The sequence below is a fragment of the Triturus cristatus genome, chromosome 9, assembly GCF_964204655.1.
Source record: "Triturus cristatus chromosome 9, aTriCri1.1, whole genome shotgun sequence".
Classification (NCBI taxonomy): Eukaryota; Metazoa; Chordata; class Amphibia; order Caudata; family Salamandridae; genus Triturus; species Triturus cristatus.
In genome coordinates, this window is record NC_140592.1 from 433,924,061 (window position 1) to 433,946,315 (window position 22,255).

At 45.1% G+C, this 22,255-nt stretch overlaps 1 protein-coding gene across 3 annotated transcripts in view; it reads right to left on the reverse strand.

The window, feature by feature from the left end:
• The window catches only part of LOC146798100 (cytochrome P450 2G1-like), a 437,543-nt gene that overhangs the window by 363,154 nt on the left and 52,134 nt on the right, over window positions 1-22,255 (reverse strand). For all 3 annotated transcript variants that reach the window (XM_085625320.1, XM_085625318.1, XM_085625319.1), the window contains exon 2: window positions 15,922-16,138. In XM_085625320.1, the coding sequence (XP_085481446.1) occupies window positions 15,922-16,092 (171 nt within the window). In that variant the 5' untranslated portion in view covers window positions 16,093-16,138. The remainder of the gene's footprint in view (window positions 1-15,921; window positions 16,139-22,255) is intronic.

Here is a 22,255-nt window from a genome sequence, read left to right on the forward strand (position 1 = left end):
AAATGTACAAAACATGTACACATATGTAAACCATATAAACATAGAACTAAGCTTCTCTTCTACTTAAACTGTTCACTTTCTACACCCTTTCCTTCAAAAACACTATCACAGATCTCTCATATATACACTTCCTGTCCATGGAATAACTTTATCATTATTAACTTTTGTGTAATAAAATCTACCACTAATGTATCTTCCATTTCTTTCTTTCCATTACCATATCCAAGTGGCCTAAATTCTACAACAGTGCTACTCAAACTACGGCCCAGGAACCGCATTAGGCCCTACTGACCTTCACATGTGAGCCCCAGGGGAACAGCTATACTGGACTGCTTTTTACTTGATCGAGCAGTAACATTCAGAAAGATGTCAAATAAATGTCAAGCGTTTATTTAAACTAACTGAAGAAAGAGAGAAGAAACAGATAATGTGTCCTGCACCGTTTGAATTTAGGAAAGCATTCTTTTTTTGAGACATTTTGCGACAAATGTAAAAATATGATAAAGTCTAATCAAAATTCAAAAAAGCATATTTAATTAACTTGCATATACATGTCACCTTAGTACATCAGATCATATCAGTGCATCCAGAAGTATTTTTAAACTGATAGTTTTAAACAATGAATTTAGGAACATTCATACCTTCAACCACCCTGACAACAATACCAATAGTGAAGTAGGAGGCAAGTTAGTTGTCACATAGAACCTTCTGTGTGGTCTGGATTGTTATTATACATAGATAACATTAGAGTTTATTAAATCAAATACAAGAGAAGGTTTTGTACAGCATATATCCTGAACTCATGTATTTCAAGGTGATCTTATATGTCATAATGAACAAAAAGGAGGCAAAGTGAAATTAGACAATTGTCTAGGATCACACAATTTGGTCAAATAGGGAAGCAAGAACTGATCCCAGGTTTTCTGGTTTCACATTTTGCAATTCTATTTCATTCCAATTCGATAATCAAGTTACTTCTTTTTTACAATTGAATCTCCCAAGCTAGCGATAGCACCCACCTTAACTCCTCTCCTCAAAAAGCCCCACTCACACCATGTTGGCATCAATGCAGCCCTCGGACACACCACAGACCACACTTTGTGGCCTCTGGGAAAATGCTTACAAGTAGCCACGTTCTAGAGCATGGGTACATGCAGAGGGTAGTGTGTGGTTGAAGTCTAACTCAGGTCAGAAGTGATTGTATGTCAGGTGTTTTTGGACTTGTGCAAAAAGAAAGGGTGTATCAAAGTGAAGATTGAGTGCCTTCATTCAATTTCACAAACAAATGAGAAGTTCCTTGACATTAGTGGTAATGGGATAGCAGAATGTTCCATCTCCACGTGTCTCTCCTTTTTAATGATAAATAGAGTCCATGTCTTTTCAGAATGCCTGGTTCTCAAGATCTACTGAAACAGGTGGATCACCTCTAAATGTGCAAGGAGTGCTTTGTCTGGCAGCAGATCAGCTTTCCTAAATCAGATGCGAAAGCCTTCTAGAATGGAATGGTTAGAAAGATATTAATCAAGAGGTAACAGGGGCTGTACAGCCTTTGTTAAAGATGTATTAAAGGAGGAATTTTCTCTAAGAGAGTCTGAGAGACAGGTTGTACCTGATGTGAAGTGTTTCTATTTCCGCTTCTCAGAAGGAATCGATTAGTTAAAATTCTGTTTTACATACAACAACTCCTACTGCTTTCCCGAGTGTTTACCCTCTGAAAAGGGTCTTGCATCCAATCGGGATCGCTTTCTGGCACCTTTCGAGCCATGTTTGACAACGAACAGTAATGTCAAGGATGTTGTGCAGCATTAGATAATGGAACGCTCTCTTACTTTAAGGAGAGACCTTGCACAGATGAGGATGCTCTTACATGGCTAAGACAAAGCCTTGGGGATTTTAATGATAGTGAAAAAGGAGTCATAGTGAAGAAGAAGGAAGGGATAAATGGGAGAGTCTTAGAAAGGTAGGAGGGATAGGACTGGTTTAGCATATATGGGAAGGTAGAGATAAGTAGAATGAATGCAGGAAATATTGTGTGAGGAGTAAAGGACAGAAGGGATTTGTGGTCATGAGAGAGTAAGTAAAAGTCATCTTGAAAGAGGTGGTAATGCGAAGGATAGTTTTGGACCATTGATACTTAAAGTATGACCAGGGGGTGCATCTGGCCCGCCTGACTTTTACATGTGCACCCTGTCAACAACAGGGCTGGGAAGCTGTTTACTCAACTCAGCACTAACAATACAAATGTGTTAAATAAACAGTTACACATAGTTTAACTTTAGGAACACCTTCATTTTTAAAGACATCTTGTTGTAAAACTGTAAAAATTTGACAAATGCTATCCAAAATTCAAAAGTGTATTTAATTAATATGCAGTAACATGCAGAACCTTTTCATCTTAGTATATCAGATTATATCAGTGCATTGAGAAGTAGTAGCAGTAATAAACTTCATTCGGTAGCCAAGTACCTTCAAAGTATACAAACACAAATGTTGCAATAAATATATCAAAGTGCATTTTTAAATATCTTTCAACACACTTTGTTTTCAGTTTTTTTAAATAGATAATATTCAGAGTTCCTTCCCTTCCATTGTTACTAGCATGTAAAACAAAATCTGTGATCAGGAAAGGCTATGTGCAATTCAAGCAAACACTCAAAACATATAAAATGTATCTTTGTACTTAATATATTAAATTAGCACAATTAAAATCGGATAATGATTAAAAGAAAAATTAATCTAAGCATTGGGAACCAAATTCAGAAGCTAAATACGTTTGTGCCAGACTGCCTGTAGGAATTTGCTCACAGCAATAACAATAACCGGAGTACTGTCACTTTTTTTAAATTCTAAAAGCCACTAGATATATAATCACTCTTCAGGTTGTGACATAAGGGGATAATCCATTTCTGGCATGGGTCAAGATAGTTAGGACAGAAATATAATATATGTACCTCATCCTCCTCATCCAGCCACACACTGGGAAAATACTGGGGCTTGGGACCTTATGCCATTTGTTAGTTAAAAATCTCAAGGGTGAAGTACCAAATCAAAAGCGAATATAAATGCTTTTAGCTAAAGGAGAGGAAACAAAATCTAAAAATACCTCAAAACAAGAAAACGGTTTGATGTCTAAATAGCTGTGTCAATTTACCTATTTGCTGGGTATTAGTATAACTATCTTGGATGTAAACCCAGTAGCTTGATTTCATGATGCTAAAATCAATTTTGCTCATTTTTTCCGGGTTAGTCCATAATCTTGTTAATCCCAGTATATTTAGCCAGTTAGAAACATGTTTGACCCAGGATAGCGACTTGGCACCTCTAGTAGACACTAGACAGCACTTCAGTGAGACAATCTCTAAATTCCCTTAGTTCAGGGGTGACCCATAGTCGAATTCAGTAGATAAGTGGTCTGAGAGCAGCTAGATCTGCAATATTTTAAGTCCTAAATCAAAGAACAGGGGAGTTAGTGTGTTGTGCTGTTAGGGACATAGATGAGCCGTTTTAGAAATATATTTTCTGCAGCAGTGAGTAAGGAGACATCAGCACATCCCCATATCTCAGCTCCATATAGAGCAGCCCCTAGTGCCTTGCCACGGAAAACTTCCACGGCCGGTGAGACAGCACAAAAGCTTGTTTGTCTATGCAACCTACTGATAGCATTTGCTCGAGTAGTAACATGCTTTTCTGTTTACCCCTGGCACGTATAAGTACGTTTTTGGCCACTCCCTTCCCAAACACCATAAACTTAATTTTGTTTGCATTGAGCTCCAGACAACTTGACACACAAAAATCTGTGAATTTTTTAACAAAGAGCTGGAATCCCATTGGGGTCTTTGGAGATGAGAAGGGAGTTACCAGCAAATAAAAGAATTGGAACCTTGCTGCTGTTCTGTATAGGGGAAACATTTCTGCAGTCCTCCAGAATATCAGCCCCATCATTTATATAGAGGGTAAAGCTCGTAGGAGCAAGGACACACCCCTTATGCACCCCCTGCTGTATATGAATGCGTTTAGTTAGCTCCCCAGCATGCCCACACCGCACCTGAGCAAAGTTATTACTGTACAACTTGGATATGAGATGGATCAAATTCCCAGAAACTACCATCCTGTTTAGGATATGCCACAAGTTGATACGATGCCGCCACCCTCCACACACTCAACACCGGCCGACAGCCAGCCTGCTACCAAGCCAACCCGAAACACACCCACAGAGCATTTACCTGCCACTTCACCTGCACCCGGTCCTGCACCGCACCCACCAAGCCAGCTCAAGTGCATCTTGCTCAACACAAGCTCCATCCACATGCACGCCGTCGAACTCTGGAACCTTCTCGACACAACATCACCAGACGTCGCCTTCCTCACAGAAACATGGATGACATCGCCATAGCCATCCCGGATGGCTACAAGATCGCCCGGAAGGACCGCATCAACCAAGCCGGAGGAGCCATCGCCATCGTCCACAGAAACAACATCCGAATCACGACCAACTCCGACGACACCCTCACCGCCGCCGAACAACTTCACTTCTAGATACACACCGACCCCAAGACCACCCTCAGAGGCACCCTTGTCTAGAGACCCCCGGGACCACGCACACAATTCAGCGAAGCCATCACAGACTTCGTCAGCCCGCACGCCCTTACCTCCTCAGACTACATCCTCCTAGGAGACCTCAACTTCCACCTGGAGAACAATGACAGCAACACCGCCACCCTGCTGGACAACCTCGCCAACCTCAGACTCAAGCAACTGGTGAACACCCCCACCCACATCGCTGGCCACACGCTTGACCCCATCTTCTCCTAAAGCAAGCACATCTCCTTTAGCCACTCCACCGGACTGCACTGGACAGACCACAGCTGCGTCCACTTCAACTTCAGGAGAACCACGACCCACAACCACCCTCAACAGGTCCCCCGCAGAAGCTGGAGCAAGATCACCGCCGACCAGCTCACCACCTCCCTCAGCCAGAACCCCCCCACCAACACGACGGACACCAACGAAGCAGCCCGCAACCTCACACAGTGACTCACCAACTGCGCTGATGACCTCGCACCACTGAAGAACCCCCCAAGCAGACACAGCAGCAAGAAAGCCTCCTGGTTCACCAACGACCTCAAAATCTCCAAGAAAACCTGCCGTACCCTCGAGAAAGCCTGGCGCCAGGACCAGACTACAGAAAACATGACAGCCCTCAAGAACGCCACCCGCAAACACCACCAACTGATCCGCACCACCAAAAGGACCACATTCAAAGAACGACTGGACAACAACTCCCACAACAGCAAGGAACTCTTCAGCATCGTCAAAGAGCTCTCCAGCCCCAGCGCCTGCAACAACGATATCACACCCTCGCAGGACCACTGCGACTCACTCGCCTCGTTCTTTCACAAGATTGCCGACATACACAACAGTTTCGGCACACAGACCGCGCACCCTACCACCGATCCGGCGCCCCCCACCACCACCCTCCGCACCTGGACGACGGTCAGCACCAAAGATACCAACCACACGATGAACACCATCCACTCCGGCTCCCCAACCGACCCCTGCCCACACCACATCTTCAACAAAGCCGACTCCATCATTGCACCCCAACTCTGGAACATCATCAACAGCTCCTTCACATCCGCCACCTTCCCAGAGAGCTGGAAACACGCCGAGCTCAGCACCCTCCTGAAGAAACCCACCGCGGACCCCACGGACCTCAAGAACTTCCGCCCCATCTCGCTCCTCCCCTTTCTGGCCAAAGTCATCGAGAAGATCGTCAACAAACAACTCCCTGCCTTCCTCGAGACCAACGGATCCCTTGACCCCTCGCAGTCCGGCTTCCGAGCAAACCACAGCACCGAGACCGCCCTCATCGCACCCACCGACAACGGGGAAACAGCTGCCCTCATCCTCCCGGACCTCTTGGCAGCCTTCGACACCGTATGCCACCGCACCCTGATACAGCGCCTCAGCAACATCAGAATCCAAGGAAAGGCCTTGGAATGGATCATCTCGTTCCTCGCCGGCATAACCCAGAGAGTCCGCCTTCCCCCGTTACGGTCCATGGCCACCGAAGTCATCTGCGGCGTCCCACAAGAATCCTCGCTCAGCCCCACCCTCTTCAACGTCTACATGAGCCCCCTCGCAGCCATCGCACGCCAACACAACCTCAACATCATCGCCGATGACACTCAGCTGATCCTCTCCCTCACCAACGACCCCGCCACGGCCAGAGCCAACCTCCAGGAAGGAATGAAAGACGTCGCAGAATGTATGAAGCTCAGCCGGCTGAAACTGAACTCAGATAAAACGGAAGTCCTCATCCTGGGAACATCCCCCTCCACCTGGGACGACTCCTGGTGGCCCCCTGCCCTGGGCTCCGCTCCAAAGCCAACGGACCATGCTCGCAACCTGGGCTTCATCCTGGACTCCTCCCTCACGATGACCAAGCAAGTCAACGCCGTCTCGTCATCCTGATTCAACACCCTGCGCATGCTCCGAAAGACATTCCGGTGGATCCCCACCGACACCAGGAAGAAGGTCACCCAGGCCCTCGTGACCAGCCAACTGGACTACGGAAACACCCTCTATGCTGGAACCACAGCCAAACTACAGAAAAGACTCCAGCGCATACAGAACGCCTCTGCACGACTTATCCTGGACACCCCCCGCTTCAGCCACATCCCTCCCCAGCTAAGAGACCTGCACTGGCTCCCCATCAGCAAGAGGATCACGTTCAGACTCCTCACCCACACACACATGGCTCTCCACGACATGGGACCCACATACCTCAACAACCGCCTCACATTCTACACACCCACCCTCCACCTCCGCTCCGCCAGCCTCGCCCTCGCCACCGTCCCGCGCATTCGCAAGACCACCGCCGGAGGAAGATCCTTCTCCTACCTGGCGGCCAAGACATGGAACTCCCTCCCCACCCACCTACGACTGACCCAGAACCATTTCTCCTTCAGGAAACAGCTCAAGACCTGGCTCTTCGAGCAGTAGCGGATCCCCCTCCCCCCAGCGCTTTGAGACCCTACGGGTGAGTAGCGCACTTTACAAATTCATTGATTGATTGATTGATTGATGAAGAGTGGGATGAGTGTTTAGAAGGTAGTGCAACAAAAGGTGGAGAACAGTGATCGGCATGGCAATTGTTCTAGAACATGGGTACTCACAAACTTTCTCTTGGGAGCCAAATTTACAGTGTGGTTTGTGGCCAAGGCCCACACTAGTGGGGGCGGGGTCAGTAGGGGAGGGGGGCAGGGCTAGAGCAAAACAAAATGACTATGAGGTTGAACACAGGCCCTTGCAGTGGATGCCTTCGTCCACTGAGCCATCAGACCCGGCATACACACATCTTTCTCTCTTTCTCTCTCTCTCTCTTTCTCTCTCTCTCTGTCTCGCTCCCTCTCTCTCTCTGTCTCCCTTCCTTGCTCTATGTCTCCCCCTCTCTCTCTCTCTCTCTCTCTCTGTCCCTCCCTCTCTCTCTGTCTCCCTCCCTCTCTCTATCTCTCTCTCTCTCATTCTCTCTGTCTACCTCTTTCTCACTCACTCTGTCTGTCTCCCTCTCTCTCTCTCTGTACCTCTCTCACCCTCTGTCTCCCACCCTCTGTCTCCCTCCCTCTCCCTCCCTCTGTCTCCCTGTGTCTGCCTACCTCTCTCTGTCTTCCTCTAACTGTCTCACTCCCTCTGTCTCCCTCTGTCTGGCTCCCTTTGTTTCCCTCCCTCTGTCTGTCTCCCTCTGTATGTTGCCCTCTGTCTCCCTCTCTTTTTCTTCCTCTGTTTCCGTCCCTCTGTCCCTCTGTCTCCCTCCCTCTGTCTCCCTCCCTCTCTGTCTCCCTCTGTTTGTCTCCCTCTGTCTCTCTCCCTCTGTCTCCCTCTCTCTCTGTCTCCCTCTCTCTCTGTCTCCCTCCCTCTGTCTGTCCCCCTCTCCCTCCCTCTGTCTCCCCCTGACTCCTTCCCTCTGTCTCCCTCTGCCTCCCTCTGTCTCCCTTCCCCTGTCTCCCGCTGTCTCTCTCTCTGTCTCCCTCTGTCTCCCTCCCTCTGTCAACCTCTGTCTCCCTCCCTCTCCCTCCCTATCTCTGTTTCCATCTATCTGCCTCTCTGTCTCCGTCTGTCTCTGCCTCTATCTGTCTGTCCCTGTCTCTGCCTGTATCTGTCTGTCTGTCCATGTCTCTGTCTGTCCCTGTCTCCCTCCCTCTGTCTCCCTCTCTGTCTCTCTGTCTCTGTCTCTATCTGTCTGCCCCTGCCCCTGTCTCTGCCTTCATCTGTCTCTGTCTGTTCCTGTCTCTGTCTGTCTCTGTCTCTCTCACTCTCTCTGTCTCACTCCCTCTGTCTCCCTCCCTCTATCTGTCTTCCTCCCTCTGTCACCCTCCCTCTGTCGCCCTCCGCCCTCTGTCTGTCTCCCTCTGTCTCCATTTGTCTGTCTCCCTCCCCCTGTCTCCCTGTCTGTTGCCCTCTGTCTCCCTCCCTCTGTCTCCCTCCCTCTGTCTCTACCTCTGTCTCCCTCTGTCTGTCTCGCTCTGTCTGTCTCCCTCTCTCTCTGTCTCCCTCTCTGTCTCCCTCTGTCTATCGGTCTCCATCTGTCTGTCTGTCTCCCTCTCTCTGTCTCCCTCTCTCTGTCTCCCTCCCTCTGTCTCCCCATACTCCCTCCCTCTGTCTTCCTCTGCCTTCCTCTGTCTCCCTTCCCTGACTCCCTCACTCTGTCTCCCTCTGTTTCCCATCTCTCTGTCTCCCTCCCTCTCCCTTTCTCTGTCTGTCTCCCTGACCTCTGCTACCCTCATCTCTCTGTCTATCTCCCTCCCTCCCTCTATCTGTCCCCCTCCCTCTGTCGCCCTCCTCCCTCTGTCTGCCTCCCTCTGTCTGTTGCCCTCTGTCTCCCTCTCTCTGGCTCCCTCTCTCTGTCTCCCTCCCTCGCTCTGTCTCCCTCTCTCGCTGTGTTTCCCTATGTCTATCTGTCTCCCTCCCTCCGTCTCCCTCCCTCTGTCTCCCTCTGTCTGTCGCCCTCTGTCTCTCTCTTTGTCTCCCTCTGTCGTTTTCTCTTTGTCTTCCATCTATAAGGGGACCTGACAGTACTCTTTGTGAAATCTATAGTGGTGATATATTTGGCATCTCTTATTCTCTCTATTTATTCATCAACCCTAGGGAGAGGGTATGCGTCTAATTTAGAGATCCTGTTCACTACACAAAAGTCTATGCAGAATCTTATACTCACATTTGGTTTAGAAATTAACACTATTGGAGAAGGCCAATTAATTTGTGAGGGTTCTATAACATTCATCTTCAACATTTGTTCTATTTCTGCAAATACTGGCTTTCTTCTTGCTGCGGGGATTCAATATGGCTTTTGCTTTATCACACTTTCCTCAGGAGTGGGGATAGAGTGTTGGGCTAGGTATGTTTTCCCTGGGATGTCTGAAAAGATTGAAGCAAAGTGTTGTAATACCTTTTGCTCTCCAGACAATTCATAGTTAATGCATAGCTGTTTTAGAGTGGTTGAAACGTTATTTTCTAGACATACTGTGCGTGCCGTGTACATCTTGGGGTAATGGTCCAAGCCATTTTTTAAAGAGATTTATATGAAAGGTCTGTTCTCGCTGTCTCCCCATTTGTAACTTATATGAAAGATTACCAACCCTTGCTCAAATTTAAAAGGGGCCCTTCCATTCAGACTTCATCTTATGAGAAGAGGTTGGTATCATTACCAGAAACCAATCACCTGGTTGGTATACTCTTAACTTTTTTCCTTTGTCTTATATCTGTTTTTGTTAGTTTTGACTTTTCTCTAAGTTTTTTGTAGCTAATTCCAGGAGATTTCCAATATGGGCCTTTAGTTGTTGGGTGTATTCTAAGAGGTTATCTGCTTCAGGTGTTATGTCTTTCTCCCATGCCTCTCGAGTTATCTCCAGGAGAGTTGGGGGTTTACAACCATAGAGTAATTCAAAGGAGGAACACCCTAAGCTGCTCTGGACCTGACTCCTCAACACAAAGAGAGACAGTGGAAGCATTTGGTCCCATTGTTTTCCTTCCCCAGATAGCATTTTGTAGAAGGAGCTTGAGTGAACCATTATACTTTTCAACTAACCCGTCAGTCTGGGGATGCTATACCAAAGTTTTAAGATGTCTAATATTCATCTGCTTACATATCTGATTCATGAGTCGGGACACAAGGGGAGTGGCACAATTTGTAAGGACTTCTTTGGGAAACCCAACACGGGAAAATAATTCTATAAGATGTCCTGCAATGGTCTTAGTATCAGGACTACGAAGAGAGAAAGCTTCTGGATAGCGGGTAGCATATTCGATTAGAACAAGAGCATATTAGCATCCTTTAGTTTTTTTGGTAAAGGGCCTATCAAGTCCATCCTGATTCTCTCAAACGGGGTGCCTATTATAGGTGAGGGTTGGGGAGGTGCTTTAGGAGGTAAGTAGGGGTTTTTCTTCTGACACACTTCACACTCTAAACAATATTTATTTAGGTGGGCGTAAATACCAGGCCAATAAAAATTTGCAAGGATTCCTTTCATTGTTTTCTCAGGTCCTAAGTGTCCAGCTAACAAATGTGAGTGACCATAAAACATAATCTGGTCCTGAAAATCCTTTGGTACCAATAGTTGGGGGGCCGGTGGGTCCTGGTACCCTATATAGAAGTCTATTTTTTATCCGGAATTGTGGAAAAACTTGGGTGTTATTCTGTTGGGCGTTCTCCCAAATAGGCTGCAGGAGCACATCATTCATCTGGCAAAATGGAAGCTACGGTCTATCATCCATGATTCGGGAGCTAGTAAGGCATGTTTGGGAGTGAAGTCCTGGGCTTCTTTTATTCGAGTAAGCATCGTATAAAACATCTCAATAAAATGTGGCTTGTCAGTTCCCAGGACGATATCTTCGGTTAAATTAGGAAGCACTCTTACTTCTACATCCGTGGTGCTGTTGGATGTGAAAAGAACTAATCAGGCAACCGGATACTTCTTGACGTCCTCGTGTACGCATCTAATTTGTACAAATTTCTCGGGTATAACTTGGAAGGTAAAACAAGTTCTGCTCATACAACTGACTGTTTACAGCCGCCAGAATCTAACAGGGCAATTGCCCATTTATTATTGATTTGCACACTTACAACAAACACAGGCCCATCTCTTGGGTGAAGTAAATGGAGCTTGGGGAATAATTAACTTCTATTGGTTTATCTGTGACTTTCTTATTTTTGCCAAAATGAGCTATGTGGCCCCATTTGCCACACTCAAAACATTGTAGACCAGGGGGGAGCTGAAAATCTGGTCTCATTTGAATGGGTTTCCTGTTTTCACTAGTTGTTTTATTTTGTTTCCGTTCTGTATGAAGGTTGGTAGCTTCAGAGGAATTCTTGGTGTGTCTATCCACCTCTGGAGAGGTAAACCTGGGGTTGGACCCTCGAAAAGGTAGTGGCCATTTTGACAGCCTACTCGCTCCGGAGTCCCGAATGTTGATGTAGCCATCGTTGGGTTTGCTGAGGAAAATCCTCTATGAACAGTTCGAGACAAATTTTTTCCACAATTTCTCCTTTAGTATTGTTGTGGTGTTTCAGCCATTTTTTGACGGCTGTTTGCAGCTTAAAATACAATAATTTTGGGGTGTCACCTGGTCTACCCCTTTCTTGTCTGAATTATAGCCTGTAGGCTACTTCATCTAACACGGCCTATCCAGTATGACTTTTTTCACTTCATCATAGGTGGCATTCCATTGGGAATTGGAGGTTTGATATGCTGCTTGGACGTCTCCGGAAAACAAGAGCGCAAAATAAAATGCCCATCTTTTGAGGGGCCATGCACAAGCTAATTGCCGTACGTTCAAAGTTTGTTAAAAAAGCATCAAGGTCATCACCAGGTAGTAGTTCTTGTAAAGTCATCATAGGGGCACCAGACTGGAGCATTTTGTAATTCGCTAATCCAGAGGTGACTTGTATTTGTTCTTACGCTAGTTTGGTCAACTGTTCTGTCTGTGCTTTTTTAACGCATCGCGAAACAGTTATTGTTCAGGTTTCGCAGAAGATATCTGGCGTTCTACTTTGCAACTGCGACAGTTGCCATGACCGGCCCACACCAATGTGTCAGCCACAACACAAAAGGTACTGTTTATGATGCGGTCAGATGGAACTGTTAGATTATGTTGTTTACATCACTGAGGTAGCACCGGATGGAGCTACCGACTTCAAGGAACTGTGTTTTTAAAGTACTCTTGCACCTGATGATGACTTCCTGCAAAATATGTCTTATATCAATCCCAGAATGCAATATTCTGTTCTCTCCTAAGAAGGCAGAACACCTCTCTTGATGTGTGGAGCTTATTAGCCTAATCTAGAGGAGTGAATACCTGAGGGCTACATGCCCACAGTAAAATTGGTTTGGCAACTGTTTCCCCCTCTCTGTCCCCAAAACCAGCCTGTCTACCAGAGCAAAAAAGCAGCCACGATTTCTTTAATATCTTGAAGTATTAACTTTAGCAGTCTCATGCATAAGTTGCACAGCTGAGTTGTCAGTGTGTAAACCTTTATGTGCCAATGGGGCACTGGTCTTTCTACAGCAAAAATAACATTTTGGGTTTTTACTGTTAGGACATACAAAAACACATATCCCATTTTTCAGTATACAGCACCCTGCCTTTTAGCTCAATAGACCTGCCTTAGGGGTGACTTTTATTTATCAAAAACAAGGTCTGGACTTTGCCGTGAGCTTTAATGGCAAAGTTGAGTTAGCAGTTTGAGAACTGCCTGGCCTGCCAGCAATGGCAGGCTGGAAGTCTTGCTTTGTTTTGTCACACTTGTGATAGCACAGTAAGTGATGCAGTATACAAGGGACATTTTAACCTACAGGCCCTGAGTACCCCATGCACCATAAACTAGGGAATAAGTTAACTTAGGCCAATTATGGGTGAACCAATCAGACATATACCTTTCAAGGGTCATAGAACTAGCACTATGGTTTGGTCAGCCAGCCTCAGTGCACCTTCAGAGTTTCCTTACACCGTGATAACTTTGTTCAGTGGACATGGGCATGGAAAGGTGCTGGTATTTGCAGGTCATGATTTAATGTTTTTTTGGCAGAGCTGTTGTTACCGCCTTCTAGTAGCCAGTGGCCTATCATTGCTAAAATGAGTAATAATGAATGTAAGGAAAATGAATTCCTCAACTCTTTGTTTTATTTATTTATATTGATAATTTTCTATAGAGCGAACATGACCCTTGCAGGTATCAGGGCGCTTTGCAAGTTTGCAGAGAGCAGTATAATAATAATAACAATAATATATTATAATATTCAGAAAGATATGGGATGAAGTAATACCCTGAAAGGAAGGGTTTGGTTTACAATGTTCAATGAGCAAGGGAGAAGACAAAAAGTATTTGATATGCTGTAGTCATGAGGAAAATTAGGAATCAGGATGGGTAATGTAGGATCTAGGGAAGAAATGTGTTCATAAGGAGTACTTTGACTTCTTTCTTAAATTCTACATTAGAGGGATTCATTCTGATTTCCGGGGTAGGATGTTCCAATTTGTCAGAGCAATCCCAGAGAAAGGACTGTTGTAAGTTTTCTTCTTGTGAAATGCTTTGGTAGCAAAATCAGGTGTAGGTGGGGAGCAGTGACCTTGTCACCACAGGCCACAGTGCCTCTCCCCTGCTGTGCTATTGATTAGTGCAACACACTTTTTAGCCTCTTTATGTGGCTTTATACTGGCTACAGCAAAGATTTTCATATCTATGTAAAGCATGGCAGTTCCACTGCTGTTAGTTCTGCTTATTTAGCCACTCCTTTATCGTGCTCTTCAAGTTCTATGCTTAGCAGCCAAGTGTCAGATACTGCTGTGTAAAAGACATTCACTCATTCATGTATGCATTAATTTATTCATCCCTCATTGATTCATCAAAAGGAAATTAGTCTGTCAATTTATGGTTGTTTAATTTTTACAACTGTTATGATTTATTTATTTTAAATGATTGGCAAATATGTAACCTACCTTTGTCAAGGAACTAGATTTGCATGATGCTGAAACATTCAAACAAATTTGTAAAGCAATAATTGCTTTCAAAGAACTCACCCTACTGTCACTGTATTCACCTTGAACTCTATCCTAAAATGGACAAATTACAATATAATGCCTTTATGTCAGAAAAACTGAAATTGCTCACCTTTGGTTACTCTAGATTTCATCAAGGTTTTGACTTTTAATGCATTCCAATCTACCCAATCACAATATTGACAAACTAAAGAAAGCAAACATATTAGATTCAACTTAAACTCAATTCACCCTTGAAGGTACACATTAGAGCCAGATGTACTAAATACTGGCCGCAATTTGTAATCAGTATTTTTGTGACCATTGGGGTATTTTGTGAACTGACGTATGCACTAATGAATCATTTGCGAAATACCAGATCATAGTCAGTTGCAATTCGACCCACCTCATGAATGTTAATGAGGACCACTGTCTACTCTTTCAACGTTCACAAATGGGAAAGGGTCCTATGAGGACCCCATCCCATTTGTAAATGGGTTAACACTACCTTTCAGTATTTGCCAAAATATGGCATACCATTTGGAAGAGAAGCTACAAGGTGCCTGTAGGAAGCTGGCTCTGTGTAAACTATACCAAAAAGAGGTATAGTGTGCACAGAGAACAGTGAGTACCAAGAGGTATAGCTGAGGATAAAGTAGATAATACCTAACTCTCAATTTACTGGTAGCTGGGCTGAGCAGTTCGGTTTATCAGAGGGCAGTGTGAATGTATTTGTTGTACATACTCATACAACCCAGGAACTCCCACTCAATGACTAACTCCAAGCCAATGGTTGTAGCAATATTACTTTAGTTACTTTACTGTACATTTCCATTGAGCTGATAAGACCAGACAATTGGCTCCCTGTTCCCAGGGAAATCCTATAGAATCATTGAAATAGAGAAGAAGAGGGTAATTTAGAATTAGATTTACCAGCTTCCTATGGCTGATGCAGTGAAGGCATTGCATCCTGAGCGCCACTAAATGTAGAGTTGTCTGCTTCTTTACTTTGCGTTTGCCCCCTGAAATGGTGCTGCATCCTTGGCGGAAGCCACTCAAGAGGAATAAAGAGTGCAGCAGCAGATCTGTCTTCGCCTATATTATCTCCTGAAGCAGGGGGTGCTGTCCTGTTTTAGAAAGAAGATAACTTATGCCCTCATGAGCTGGGTGTGAGATATTTTGCCCATTTTTCTTATTGGGACCACCATGTATAACATGGTGGACTTGGACAGAAATTACCCCAATAGGAATGCTTTAAAGAAGGTGTTATCTGGTCTACTGCCAGGATTTTCCTGATGGTGTGTGGCAGATAATTTGTCAGAAAAACAACCCCCCTCTCACACACACACACTAAATGTGGCAGGGGAATTAACTTTTGAATAAATACAATGTTTTGAAGGATTACTGCTCCAAATTAGGTATTGAGTCTCTACACTTGCCGAAGAAACCCAAGAGAGTTAATGAAGAAGACATTGGACAAATCCCCAAACATTTGGGAATCTCTGGATGCGTTGGCATATGCCTATGCATTGTTGAGATCAAAGAACTGTTTATATGATTTGTACACCTCTGTCTCGTTTAAATGGAGCGATCCTGAGTTTCAATTTCTTTACTTAGAAATGTATGATATACTTTCCAATACTTTTCCAATATTATATCAGAATCATTTGGGTTCATGGTTGAAAGTGCAGATCAGTATTGGATTGTCATTGACTATGTATTTACAAGCCTAGAAAATAATGATTTTTGAGTGGGCACCTCTTTGGGATTACAGTTCTCTTACCACCCAACTTAATTTGCAAACATTTGTAGGCAGCATATAATCCATATCTTGAGGAACCATATCCCTTAGAAATATGCATAAATATAGAAACAAATTAAACTTACTGCCAGCAGAGAGCTCACAATTTTCCCGCTCTTTATTTGGAGGAAGTTTCCAATTAAAGGTAGAGCAAACGGTCCAGGGGGTAGATTGAGTTTCTTGTTCCAGGCATTAATTAGAAACAGGCAGGCGAGACAGGCAATGAGCAAAGGGGTGACTATTCCAAAGAAATCCATTGTGTTACGCGTAGATTAGATGAAGCTTTTATTTGCAGAATACTCCCTTTAAAAGAAGAATTAACACAATTAGATATTACGACAGAGAGGCGTTGTAGAAGAACAGTCACAAAAAATGCTTTGGGCTGAGCGTACACAAAATAAACATTCTGCTTGAGTTGTTGCACAAAATTCACAATTTTTGCTCTTCACGATTATGTGAGGCTGACATGACACCCCTAGCAGGTCGTGCAGAGAAAATGAAAATGAAACCAATTTGTTTTGGGCCTGGATTTAGTGGTGGTAATTCTCTACTCCGGAGATAGTAATATGAGGGTCACAAGTGTCATGGGGGTGCAGAATTACCATAGAACATAGGGAGAACAGTGAAAAATGAGGCATTACTGGGGAAATCAGTAATTATGAGTCCAATACCTCCAGTATTGCCTCTGCTTTTAGCAACTGGAGTCCTAGGTGACACCAGAACCATGCTGAATCTTCAGATCAAATGAGGCCTGCAACTGGAGTTATTTGCCCGATTGAAATCAAAGGTCAACTCAGAAGCATTATATACTAAAAACCTGGTTACCAGATCCAGTAACAAATTATGCACCAACTCTCTGTAACCAGTAACTGATTTTGAGAACCAACCTATGTAGTACCAGATCTGTTCACAAATTAAATAATCTTAGTGGTCACACAGCCACCTGTCAAATGGATATCAATATTAATTTGTCTGGTCACAGGTTGCAAGTTGCAACCCACTACGATTCTCCATAATAACAGAAATGGTGGCCTGCAAGGGCAGCAGACTACCAATCCTGTGATTGGTTTTCAAAATCTAAAATTTGAAGCCCCGACCCCAGCTCTAAAATGGTTAGGGTCCAAAGGGGATTCAATTCTCTTTGTGAATCAGTTACCATCCCAACTTGGAAGCCAGTAATTGATCAATGATTACAACCAATATTCCTATTCCAGACATTGCTACATATGGTACCGTATCACTATTTGGAAGGGATGCCCTGTTATATTTGGCATCTTTTGGAGTGTTTTTCCTGTCTTTTTTGCTTTCTTTTTTTTCTTTTTTAGTTTTTATTAAATTTTAAACCTTATCAACATGAGACTCACCTTACATCATATACATATTAATAATGTGTTTCAATTAGATACTTCTGCACCACACAATTATTAAAGAAACAACGTCTGCAGTACATTACACTTGAGTTTTCATCCATCGTCCATTCTTGACACGTACTTCAAGGAATTCAATGACCTTGGACAGAGACACAGTTACCAACATTTCAATTATACACTTTAGGGTCCAGGAGGGGATCTTGCTCCCTCCTCATTTACACTGTCACCTTCATTATCATCCTTGCTCTCCACATAGGTTTTATGCAATGCCGAAAAATTATTTGGTCTATTTCTTGGTGGGAGCAGTTCGCTATAAACTTCAGTTTGCGTGCTGTAATAGAGCATTTCGCTAGACCATTGTGCAATTGTGGGCGGAGGACCTTGCATCCAGCATATCGCCACACATAGTTTTGCTAGCAACAAACCCATATCTATTAATCTCCTTGCACCCTTTGGTATCACCTTAGAGTTACCCAGTAAGGCGAGAGCCGGCTCTGGCAGCAGTGTCAATTTTACCACTTGGTTTAGTTCAGCAAAGATCAACCCCCAAGAATGTGCTATTCCCGAACAAGTCCAGCCAAATGAAAAAAATCAGCTGCCTGCGCATTACACCTATCAAAGGTCAACTCCTCACGGAGCCCTTACATATGTAGTCATTCCGGGGTGTAATATATCCTGTTGGGGTATTTAAAATGTATTAATCTATGCCTCCCTGCAGTAATCACTCAACGCAGGTAGATGAGGTGCAGGAGGATGTATTCATGTTAGTTACAAGATCAGTAATATAGCAGTAATTCAGCTCCACCAGGAGCAGCCAGCAAGGCGTTCAGCCCTTCTCCAACTGTGGATTTCATACACCAACATTCCATGTTACATCATCTCTAGAGTGTTGCCCTGGTGGAGCAGTGGCTGACATGAAAAGCACTATAACCAAGAAACTACATATCCTCCTTTCTTCCAGAAGGAAAACAGAAAAGAGAAATATAGAATCAGATGTAGAAGCTAGAAGAACGAAATAGAGAGGAGAGTACTGGAGAGAAACAAGGCAGGGATAGGGAGAAAGAAAACAACAAAAAGTCATAAAGAAACAGATAAATATAACCTGTTTCCCATCCTCCTTTCTAAAAATGAGAAAAAGAAATGAAGAAAGAAAGAGAAACCATCAATGAGTGTTCCTTGTACACCAACTGGCCAGGTAAGTATGCGAGAGAGAAATAGAAGAAATAGAAGATGACAGAGAAGAAGAGAAATACATTACATAACTCATACTTCTCCATAATATAATAAACATTTGAGTTAAAACAAAATAGAAAAGTTCTGGGCTACAGTGTTGAGAATGAAAAAGAAAACAGAGTTGAGAGAAAAACGCCCAGTCTAAGTGGACCAATGCAGTAAGGTTAATGGAAAAGAACCAAACGATACACCCATGTGGGTAACAATATGAACGTGCAGAGGCAACCACAAGATTAGTCTATACATTGCACTAAGTAGTGAATGTATGAGACATGTAATATGATGTCCGTGTAAGGACGCACCTCGGCTGGAGGTACAATGTTATGCACAAGATGATGGGGAGACCCAACTAACATACCCCTGGAGAGGTCAAGAGTTTGTGCATTGTAGATGCGGGACAGAAACCACGCAACATGTGAACCAAGATAGGTGTGAACTGAAACAAAAGAGACAAATACCTCGTGAAGAGGTCAACGTTGTGCACTAGAGTAGCAGGACAAAAACCCTTGCGAGACACCTCGTGTAGAGGTAAGAACAATGTGCACTGTAAAGACGGGACTAAAATCCCTGTGACGCACCTCGTGTGGAGGTAGCAACAATGTGCACTGTAATGACAGGACTTAAACCTCTGTGCACTGTAGTGACGGGATTAAAACCCCAGCGAGACACCTCGTGTTGCGGTAAAGATTGTGCACTGTGTGAAGGTAAAACCTTAGACACCCTATGTAGGGTAAAATGTAAACCTATACATTGTGCACTGTGATAAAAGACACATACCTCGTGGAGAGGTAAAAAACATTGTGCACTGCAATAAATGGGACAATGACCCACGACTTTGTGAGGGAGCAAAAAGAATGTTCACCGTGACGCAAGTTAAAAATCTATGTGACATATACCATAGCGCTAACGCGTAGCTGATGCGGCTGGGTTATTCTTATGCCGTTTTAAATATTGCAACTCGCCGTTTTAAATTTTGCAACTCGCGCTGTCATTCTTTGCGCTTTGTACTTTCTGGGGCCTATTATTACAGGGAATAGTCAGGTCATACTTGCATCTTAAATTGGACAACTCACCTGCACTTTGCGGGATTTAGCCAGAATCGGGGGACTATCTGGGACGCGGTCGCTGCGTTCCGGCCGCCATCTTAGGTGAGGTCTACTGGATCAGACTGCCTTCGGGTGCCATCTTTGGTGGGGATAGAGGTGTGTCCTCGCAGGACTCCCGCGCATTGATCAGGATATTTAAGGTGCCTTCCTGTGCCTTCAGGTAGACATATACCATAGCGCTAACGCGTAGCTGATGCTGCTGGGTTATTCTTATGCCGTTTTAAATATTGCAACTCGCCGTTTTAAATTTTGCAACTCGCGCTGTCATTCTTTGCGCTTTGTACTTTCTGGGGCCTATTATTACAGGGAATAGTCAGGTCATACTTGCATCTTAAATTGGACAACTCACCTGCACTTTGCGGGATTTAGCCAGAATCGGGGGACTATCTGGGACGCGGTCGCGGCGTTCCGGCCGCCATCTTAGGTGAGGTCTACTGGATCAGACTGCCTTCGGGTGCCATCTTTGGTGGGGATAGAGGTGTGTCCTCGCAGGACTCCCGTGCGGACCGCTAGCCACTGTATATAAGCGATGTGTGTACCAGCGTGCAGCGTTGGCGCGCAGCGAGCGCGACGGCGGCGCGCCGGAGGTGCGCCAGAGGTAAGCCCGTTTGCGCCCGTTCGCGCACAGGTCGTGCCGGGAGCCGGGGTCCCTGTTTCACTGTCAAATGCCCGGATAATATATACCAGAGACATGCTGTTAAAATGCAACCTTGAATTGCACCATCAGCCACCTGCTATTGAGCAGTGTGTACAGCCTCTGTTGTGCGTTAGATCACTGAACAAACATCATATGGAAATAGTATTTCTCATAGAGTCCAGTAAGGTCGACATTCTGTTTATGACAGAAACATGGACCAGAGCAGACTGCACGGTGGAGTTAGGGTTAGCATGCCCGCCGGGCTACAAGATCAGACACAACCCACGGGAGGGAGCTAGAGGAGGGGGTGTGGGTCTTATATTTAGGGAATCACTCGATGTCTCATTGCTTGATACCAAGAACATCGTGGGCTGTGAGACTCTGGCCTTCTCCATCAAAGGGCACGGAGGTACCCTTTATTCTGGGCTGCTGTGCTATCGGCCCCCTGCCAGTACCCTGTTAGCAGTACCTGAGCTAATTGATACTATCTTTGAGCTCTCTAACACCCATGCCAGGACTCTGATTTTGGGAGACTTCAATCTTTGTCCTGATGGCCCTACAAGGTCTGCTCTCTCGGAGCTGGTTCAGGCCTGCAGTGATATTCACCTGCAGCAGCTGGTTCACTCACAGACTCACTCTAAGGGTAATACTCTCGACCTGATCTTCGCAGATTCTGGCCAGGTGGTAGTTCGTGACATCCTCCCTCAATGCTGGACGGATCATGCTTTGGTCCTCTTCTCCGTTGTACTCCCCACGGTATCAACTGGGAGCGGAGGTATCGGCACTAGGACTAGGATGGGTAGGCAGTGGTCAAAGCTGCTTAAACAACCTTGCCTACCATCCTTGTTGGGTGGTGATATTTCCTTAGGAGACAGTGTGGATGCAAGCTATGAGTGCCTCAGCCGAAAAATCATTAATTCCCTAGATGGGCTGGCCCCTCTACGCAAAATTAGAGATAGATCTAGGATTGCCATGCCCTGGTTTACCGCTGAGCTATTGCAACTGAAGATCGGTTGTAGACGTGCGGAGCGAGCATGGAGAAAAAATTATTTAGACCCTGAGAAAGTTCTCTTTAAACAGGCCTTATCGGCCTATAAAATACACATCAAAGCCGCAAAAGCACGATTTCTGGAGGATTCACTCATAAATGCACCGAATAAAACGCAGGCCTTGTTTAAGATTGTTGGGGACCTTGCCCGACCTGCCTCCGCTGCCAACGATATCCCTGCCTCCCAAGCTCTGTGTACTTCTCTGGCGCAGGCTTTTGAGGATAAGATCGCCCTGATTCTAAATAAGCTTGCTTTAACGACTACACCTGTTACTCAACCTGCACAGGGCCCCTTATCAGTGACTGCCACAGTGAGGGAAAGGGTAGCTGGCAAACAGGTATTGATGGATAGTTTTCCCCTCCCATCTTTCGAGGAATTCTGCTCGGTGGCTAATAGTGTATCCTCCGGCTCCCCGTTTGACCCACTGCCACGTAAATACTGGAAAGTATTCCAGGCGGAGCTTTTTCCTCCGCTGCATGCTATTTGCTGTCAGTCCCTTTCCTTGGCACGTGTCCCGGAGTGTTGGAAACTGGCAGTGGTCTCACCTTTACTGAAGAAGGAGACCCTGGACCCCACCTGCCCAGCGAATTATAGACCTATATCGCTGCTCCCTTTTCCCATAAAGATTCTGGAGAAACTGGTTACTAGGCATCTATCCAGTTTTTTGGAGACCAATCTCTGCCTGGACATGTCTCAATTTGGCTTCAGACCTGCACATGGCACGGAGTCTGCCCTGGTGACCGCCTTAGACGATCTTCGTTCGCGGGCCGACACTGGCCGAGCAGCCTTTTTAGTGCTGCTCGACATGTCGGCCGCATTCGATACGGTCAACCACGACATCTTGGTCAGAAGACTTGAGGATGTAGGGGTGAAGGGCTTGGCCCGTGATTGGCTGGTTTCCTATTTGGGTGATAGGCAGCAGGTAGTGGCCTTGCCACCTTTCCAGTCGGAGACCAAAGCAGTTAAGCAGGGTGTTCCGCAAGGGTCTGCCATCAGCCCTATTTTGTTCAACCTCTACCTCTGCC